Source organism: Halichoeres trimaculatus, unplaced genomic scaffold (genome assembly GCF_033239565.1).
Source record: "Halichoeres trimaculatus isolate MK-OKI-2021-1 unplaced genomic scaffold, fHalTri1.1 fHalTri1_scaffold_2, whole genome shotgun sequence".
In the NCBI taxonomy this organism is placed as follows: Eukaryota; Metazoa; Chordata; class Actinopteri; order Labriformes; family Labridae; genus Halichoeres; species Halichoeres trimaculatus.
In genome coordinates this window covers 38,477,892-38,485,514 of record NW_027437180.1, presented here as the reverse complement: position 1 = coordinate 38,485,514, position 7,623 = coordinate 38,477,892, and the positions used below count along the sequence as shown (strand labels likewise).

General features: G+C 38.7%; 1 protein-coding gene across 1 annotated transcript; it reads right to left on the bottom strand.

Moving 5' to 3' along the window:
- Positions 1 to 946: 946 nt before the first annotated feature.
- On the bottom strand, positions 947 to 7,223 carry snrpb2 (small nuclear ribonucleoprotein polypeptide B2). Its single transcript, XM_074696547.1, has 7 exons — positions 7,130 to 7,223; positions 4,971 to 5,042; positions 4,671 to 4,843; positions 4,451 to 4,585; positions 3,858 to 3,893; positions 1,552 to 1,640; positions 947 to 1,264 (listed from the first exon to the last, which is right to left on the bottom strand). Exons 2-7 carry the CDS (start codon positions 5,032 to 5,034, stop codon positions 1,105 to 1,107), a joined length of 657 nt encoding a protein of 218 aa, XP_074552648.1. The 5' UTR covers positions 5,035 to 5,042; positions 7,130 to 7,223; the 3' UTR covers positions 947 to 1,104.
- Positions 7,224 to 7,623: the final 400 nt, after the last annotated feature.

Genomic DNA, 7,623 nt, shown 5'->3' with positions numbered 1-7,623 from the left:
TGGATTAAAGACTGGAAAAGAATTCAGAAGATTTAGCTAAAATTTCCCTGTAGTGGATGATGAAACACTGGGCTCTAACCCTCTAACCCAATTTACAACCTCGGAACCCCTTATGACATCATCACCTGTGTGGTTTCCATGGTGATGGGGAGCAGTGCTAAATCAATCCTTCGGAACCCTAATCCCAACCCCTGATGACATCATCATTTGTGAGATTTCCATGGTTACTGATCATCTCCATTCATTTAAACTGGCCAAAAACATTCAGAGATTGCTGAATATTTTAAAAAGGATGAGGGTTAGAAACGTGAAATTTATACACAAGGTTTTCCTGAACATTCTGAACATTTAACAATTTGAATGGTGAAAATTGTTGATAATTTGTTGGAGTAGCAGCATGCAAAAAAAAAATGTTTAGAAGAAGAATACATTCAATCTGCACCCTGTTATCCTGATTCTAGATCTGCTTTATTTTTTATGTTTGGATTTTTTGGCTTTTTACATTTGTGACATTTCTAGTCCTGAGGTTTATTTTACTCTCATTGTTTAAATATTTTCCCGATCTCCACCTCCTGTGGTTATGGATCCACTGTGCGCCGATCGATCCGTCCTCGGGTCGATGGGCAGAGCTGAAAACCTCTGACAGATCTCTGCGCCCTCAGGATAAGTATGGATCTCAATGTCAGCAGAACGAGTGATGATCAACGAGTCCAAAGCCTGAACCTGATTGGAGGATCAGGAGGACCAGGTCGTTGACACCTCAGCACCTGGACTCCTCTACTACAGAGCCACGCTGTTGTGGTCCCTGCAGGACGTGGTTCAGTGTTGGTTTTTGCTGGTTTTTGGGTATCACCTGCAGTAAAAGAGGCTTCAGAGCCCTCAGGGAGGTCAGATCCAGGAGAGCAGACCCTCGTTAGTGTAAAAAGATTTTATTTTACAAATCAAAACTGAAACCAAACGCTTCCCGCTCAGCGCCGTCAGAAAATCTACAGAACAGAAAATAAAAAACAAAATCTGCAGGATTTACAAAAACCATCTGAAGCAACAAACGGAAATCCAGAGTCTCTTTGAGTCCCCTGATCAGGACCAGGATGGGGTCAGGATCTACTTCTTGGCGTAGGTGATCTTCATGGCGCAGGTGGCCGTGATCCTGAAGCCCTGCAGCGCGTCTTTGGCCACGCCCGCCTGCGTCTCGCTCTCAAACTCCACGAAGGAGATGTCGTGTTTCCCCGGGACCAGGCGGACCTCTTTGAACCCCGGAAACCTGGACACACACACACACACACACACACACACACACAAACACCGTCAGTGCAAAAACACAGACCAAACAACAGACACACACACAGACACACACACACAGACACACACACACAGACACAGACACAGACACAGACACACACACACAGACACACACACACAGACACAGACACACACACACACACACACACACACACACACACACACACACACACACACACACACACACACACACACACACACACACACACACACACACACACACACACACACACACACACACACACTTACTGGTTGAAGAGCATGGACAGCATCATCTCGTTGGTCTCCTCAGGAAGGTTGTTCAGGAACAGGATGTAGTTTGGAGGATTATCAGGGACCTGAGGAAGAACCAATAATCTGATTACTAATCTGACTACTAATCTGATGACTAATCTGACTAATAATCTGATGACTAATCTGACAAATAATCTGATTACTAATCTGACTACTAATCTGACTAATAATCTGATTACTAATCTGACTACTAATCTGACTACTAATCTGATGACTAATCTGACTAATAATCTGATTACTAACCTGACTAATAATCTGATCACTAATCTGACTAATAATCTGATTACTAATCTGACTAATAATCTGATCACTAATCTGAATAATAATCTGATCACTAATCTGAATAATAATCTGATTACTAATCTGACTAATAATCTGATTTTTAATCTGACTAATAATCTGATTACTAACCTGACTAATAATCTGATTACTAACCTGACTAATAATCTGATCACTAATCTGACTAATAATCTGATTACTAACCTGACTAATAATCTGATTACTAATCTGACTAATAATCTGATTACTAATCTGACTAATAATCTGATTACTAACCTGACTAATAATCTGACTAACAATCTGATTTTTGTTTTTTTAACCTTTATTTAACCAGGTAAAAAACCCATTGAGATCATGTTCTCTTTCACAAGAGTGACCTGGCCAAGAGGTCAGCGACACACGTCACGGTAAAAACATATTGTTAGAAACAGTATATAACATAATAGTGATTAGAAATACATGTTATGGTGAATTAGAGAAGTACAGGAAGGGGCAGAAGATTATTAAACATACATAGCTGTTCAGAAACACAGGCATTGCTTCATGGTTTCACGCTGTTTATCCATCAACAAGGATCGAAAGGCTCCAAGCCAGATGAGCTCTGAGAGCTTCAGTTCAGCCTGTAGAGAGTTCACGCTGTTGGAGCAGCAAAGCTGAATGCTTTCTTCCCTAGTTCTGTTCTTACACCAGGAACAGAAAGATTTTAAATATCACAGGACCATAAGGCATAGTGGCTTGGAGTTCTCCGCAGGAACTAAGCCAAGAATTGCTTTATATATCAGTGTCAGACAGTGCGTGTACCTTCGCGCACTTGAAGAGGGTAACCCAGAACGAATGTACAGGTCACGATGGTGTGTGAGGCAACCATCACCCGTGACAAACCTCAATGCTCTATGATAAACAGTGTTTAAGGATTGGAGACATTTGAAAGGAGCGCTGAAATACAGCACATCTCCATAGTCAATCAGTGGAAGAAATGTTGCTGACACAAGCAGTTTTCGGGCTCAGAGTGAAAAACAAGATCTGTTTCTGAAGAAGAAACCAAGCTTGACCCTGAGTTTGTTGACTAAGCCAGCAATGTGTGCTTTAAAAGAAAGCTCACAATCCAAAAGAAAACCCAGGTATTTATAATTGGAGACCAGCTCAATTGGGTTTCCTTGTTGAGTTACCACTGTCGGGACATTTGCTGGTAACTGACTTGAGTTTGAAAAGACCATGAGCTTGGTCTTTTCAGCGTTTAAAATCAGTTTCAGGTTTCTCAGACGAGACTGTACAACCTTAAAAGCAGCTTGTAGAAACTCAAAAGCCTGGGTGAGTGAGGATGAACAGCAGGAAATAATGGTATCATTTGCATAAAAGTGATAAAATGCATTTGAGACTGTAGAACATAAACTATTGATATATATTGAAAATAAAATGGGTCCCAGGGCTGAGCCTTGGGGCACTCCTTTGGGAACATCCAGAACAGCAGAGGTGGATCCAGCGACCTGTACACACTGTGTTCTGTTTGTTAAATACTCACTGAACCAATGAGTGGCAGATTCTCAGGGATTGATAACCAGACTATTAATCTGATTAGTAATCTAGTTCATAACCTCACCAGTCATCAGTCTGATAATCTGATTGATAACCTGATTAATTATCTGATTAATAACCAGACTAATAAAATGAATTATAATCTGATTAAATATCTAATTTATGAACTGACTAATTATCTGATTAATATTCTGATTGATAACCTGATTTCAAATCTGATTAATAATTTGAATATGTTTCAAAGCAGGTAGTAAAATAAAATCACCACCGCCCTTTCGGATCAAACCACTCGTGACCTGAAACGACCATAAACTCGTTTAAAGCTCCAAAGCCCCACAGACGGTCCTCATCCAGACCGGTCTGCAGAGAAAGCTCAGGATCAGGTGAGCTCACCTGGACGGCACAGTGAGTCCAGACATGTTCAAAGGTTTTAGTTTGTGTCTTACCTGAACCGCAGGAGAGAGGACGGGCGCTGCTGATCCCTGCAGACAAAGAGAAACAACAACAACACGTCAGAGCAGCAGGTCACTTCAGATCATTTCCTGTCACAGGCAGAGTGATGATGAAGATGAGGATGATGATGGAGAGATAAGAGTGTTTCTCATGTCAGATATCATCTGGTTCATAGTGCAGGAGGAGAGATCGACCTGGACCAGGTCCTGGACCAGGCCGGCTCAGACTCATCACGTCCTCAGGGGGAAGGTGTGTCACCTCTGAGCAGAGGACGAGCTCGTTTCACAGTTCATGGGTCAGTTTATTCTCCGGCACCAAAGAAAATGAGAAAACACTGAGCGGAGCCTCAGGAGGTTTGAGCTCACTGAAATAACCTGGTGCTGTCTGAAATAACCGGCTTCACAGGGTTTCTGTGTCTCTGCAGCTTCTCTCTCCTGCTCCTCTGCTGGCTGCATGTCGGAGCTGCACCTCTGGGATTCAACCTAATCTCCTACTGTCTCCTACTTAAACATCATCATCATCATCATCATCACGATAAGAGGAACAGTAGAAAGTCAGTTTCATTGATTCCCTGGGATAAACTCACGGCTGCTGGTTTCTTGGCCTGGCTGGCTGCCGGCTCCTGAGCTTTCTTCTTCTTATCCTTCTTCTTCTCCTTATCGCCGTACGTGCCCTTTATCTTAGCGATGACCTCAGAGTCTGTCTTTGCGTACTGTATCCTCTGTAAAAACACAAACAGATGAAACAGAGTTCAGAGGAGCTGCAGACCTGACTGAAAACCAGCCCCCCTCCCCCCGTTGACCCACCATGGGCTTGTTGTAGAACGGGAAACCCTGCAGCTGCCTCAGAGCGTTGGTGGCGGCGGCGAGCTCCTTAAAGACCACGAAGGCCTGACCCCTCATCGTCATGGTCTTCATGGCCACGATGTCGACAATCTGACCGAACTGGGAGAAGAGCGCGTAGAGCGAGCGCTTCATCTCTGCAAGAACCAAGAGGACAGAAGAGAAACCACGACAGCGTTTAGTCTTTTCTGGATCTAAACTGATCTTTCGTCACTTCCTGTTCAGCTCAGGTCACTGCTGTACCACCTCATGCTGCCTGCTCACCTTCTTTCTTCACTTTGTCGTTGATGTTGTTGATGTATATCGTGTGGTTTGGTCTGATATCCATGTTGGAGTCTGAAAACAAACAGGAGAGTGTTTCCTGTCAGAGTCACATGACCACACAAAGGATTCGATCCTTCCTGCTTCTGTTCCTCTTTGACTGTAGGTGGCGCACTAACCCTGTTTTAAATTTTATACAAAAACTAAACTGTGATTTTCTTTAACCTCTGTGCCGTTATAAATTTGTGCACATTCAGATATTTCTGCAGCTTCTTTACATATTTCTTATGATTAAACAGTCCTGTACAGATCATTTTCACAGTTACATGTATTATATTATTATATTTGATATCTTATTGTAATGTTTGAACTTCAACTTTCTTCTTTCAGTGCTTAAAAAAACTCCCAAGAGAGAGCAAAAACACAGACTCAAATGCCCTTTTTGGAGCCAAAATGTGCATTACAGGCCCTCTTTGGGAGCAAAACACTCACTAAAGTGGCACTGGTGAGCTTAAAGCATGCTAAAGTGACCTAGCTAGCGTCCTGGTTGGCAAAACACACTGACTCTGTAAATTTCCATGTCTTTAGACAAATTAAGACTTACCTTTTCTGTTTTAACAATGATTTAATAATTTACCTCTATTTACCGCTACAGAAAGAGGCAAATATAATCACGATTGAAATGAGATGCTAATAAATGAAAACACTGACAATAAGATAAGTTTCTTTCCAAAGCAGAATTACAGACTCTGTAACTATCTTTAAAAAATCCAGACATTTTTCAGACTTTGTGAAATATTGAAATCATTTAGATCAGCGGTCTGCAACCTTTACTTTCTTAGGAGCCATTTTGCATCAGCTCACCTGAATTAAAGTCATCACAATAAAGACAAAAAAAGTCTATAAAATTCTAAACAAAGAAAAATCTAGTGAAAAATTATCTCAACAAGAAGTTTTATGTTTTTATAAAATTGTACATGTGATGTCTTTAGTGTTTAATCTTAAGCAAATCTGCAATTTTAAAAAAAGGAAACATTTTCAAGTCATAAATATTGTAAATTTGAAAAACTTCTGAAATATCAATACGTTAGACTTTTTTCAGAATTTTGAAATGTCAATAATTTGCAAAATTTTACCAGGTATGATTTTAAAAAGGGCAAAAAATTTGCTAAATTTTCAGAAATTTGCCCAAAACTTAAGGAATGCAATTTCAAAATTTTGCTTGACTTTCAAAAATTGTGATTTTAATTTTTTTAAATAATATTTAAAAATTCTGCAGAAATTAAAAAACTTTAAAATTTTAAAATAAAATACAAAATAAATTAAATTTAAAGTTTTAAATATTTAACAAAAATCCTTCAAAACGAAAATGATAAAAATAAAAAATAAAAAAATTTGCAAAAATCACATTAATTCAAGAAGCTTTTTCTTCAAGTGGAACATTTCAACAAAATGTTAACACATATGTTATTTAACATTAATGTCTCGAATCATCAATACCCTCTGTAAGAAAAACAAAAATTCTTTATTTTAATCATACATTTTTAAAGCTACACGGAGCCACTGCAGAGGAGTCAAAGAGCCGCATGAGGCTCCAGGGGCACAGGTTGAAGACCCTTGATTTATATGCTGATTTTCATGAGATACAGCCCAAGCAATAGTCACAAATAATAATGCAAACGAAATCAAAATACATTACATTAATCCTAACCTTACATCAGTGCAACTAAAATTAATTGTATCTAATTTTAAATAACATTAAAAAAAACTTTTCACTAAGTTTTATCCTGTTACGGAGCGCTTTTACTCCTCTGAAGTTATTTAAAGTTAAATCAAACACAGAAGCTAACTTAGTGAAGATAGCTGACTTTACACAGCTTCCTTTATTTATTAATGAATTATTATTTAGTGTTTTTATAAGTAAGGAGGTGTAATGATCCCCTACATTCCTGGTTTTCGTTGACTGCACGTTTCATTCATCTCGTTAGCTGTTAGCAACTGTTAGCAGCCGTTAGCTCTACAGCTCACTGTGAGGCCTCGTTTTAGGCCTTATATGAAATAATCTCTCACACAGAGAGCATCGATAAGTATCTTTATTCTGTTCTTATGTTTGTTAATGGAAATACAGACCAGTGAGATCATAAAAACAGAATTAAACTCACCTCTTCTCCTCTCACAGCGTTCACTAACAACAGGAAACACAACCCACAGCCGCCGGTAACAGGCTGCTGAGTTAACAGGCTGTAAGCTCTGCCGCCACCAGCAGGCCGGGAGGAGAACTGCAGGCTTCAAAGATGATAATCCCTGCAGAGATGACTGTTATATCAAACATGTCACAAAATGTAATGTACGAGACTCATTTCCCCCAGTAAAAAAATAAAAAAAAAATAAAATAAAGGAAAACACCAGATATACAGTTACAAGGTATAATATTTTTTTATTATAATTATATATATATATTATTATAATTATTAATAATATTAATAATAATAATAATAATAATAATAATATTAATAATAATAATAATAATAATAATAATAATTATTATTATAATTAATAATAATAATAATAATAATAATAATAATAATAATAATAATAATACTTCTGCAAACGGGCTTCTGTAAAAACTGGCTCCCACAAGGCAAGTGCCATAATT

What these genes read in the sequence shown, in the direction of transcription:
- snrpb2 (XM_074696547.1), bottom strand. Translation starts at nt 5,034, where the DNA reads ATGGATATCAGACCAAACCACACGATATACATCAACAACATCAACGAC. An exon ending in AGGCCAAGAAACCAGCAGCC is followed by an intron (nt 3,894 to 4,450) that starts GTGAGTTTATCC and finishes CTTTGTCTGCAG; the next exon opens with GGATCAGCAGCGCCCGTCCT. An exon ending in TCCTCTCTCCTGCGGTTCAG is followed by an intron (nt 1,641 to 3,857) that starts GTAAGACACAAA and finishes GTTCTTCCTCAG; the next exon opens with GTCCCTGATAATCCTCCAAA.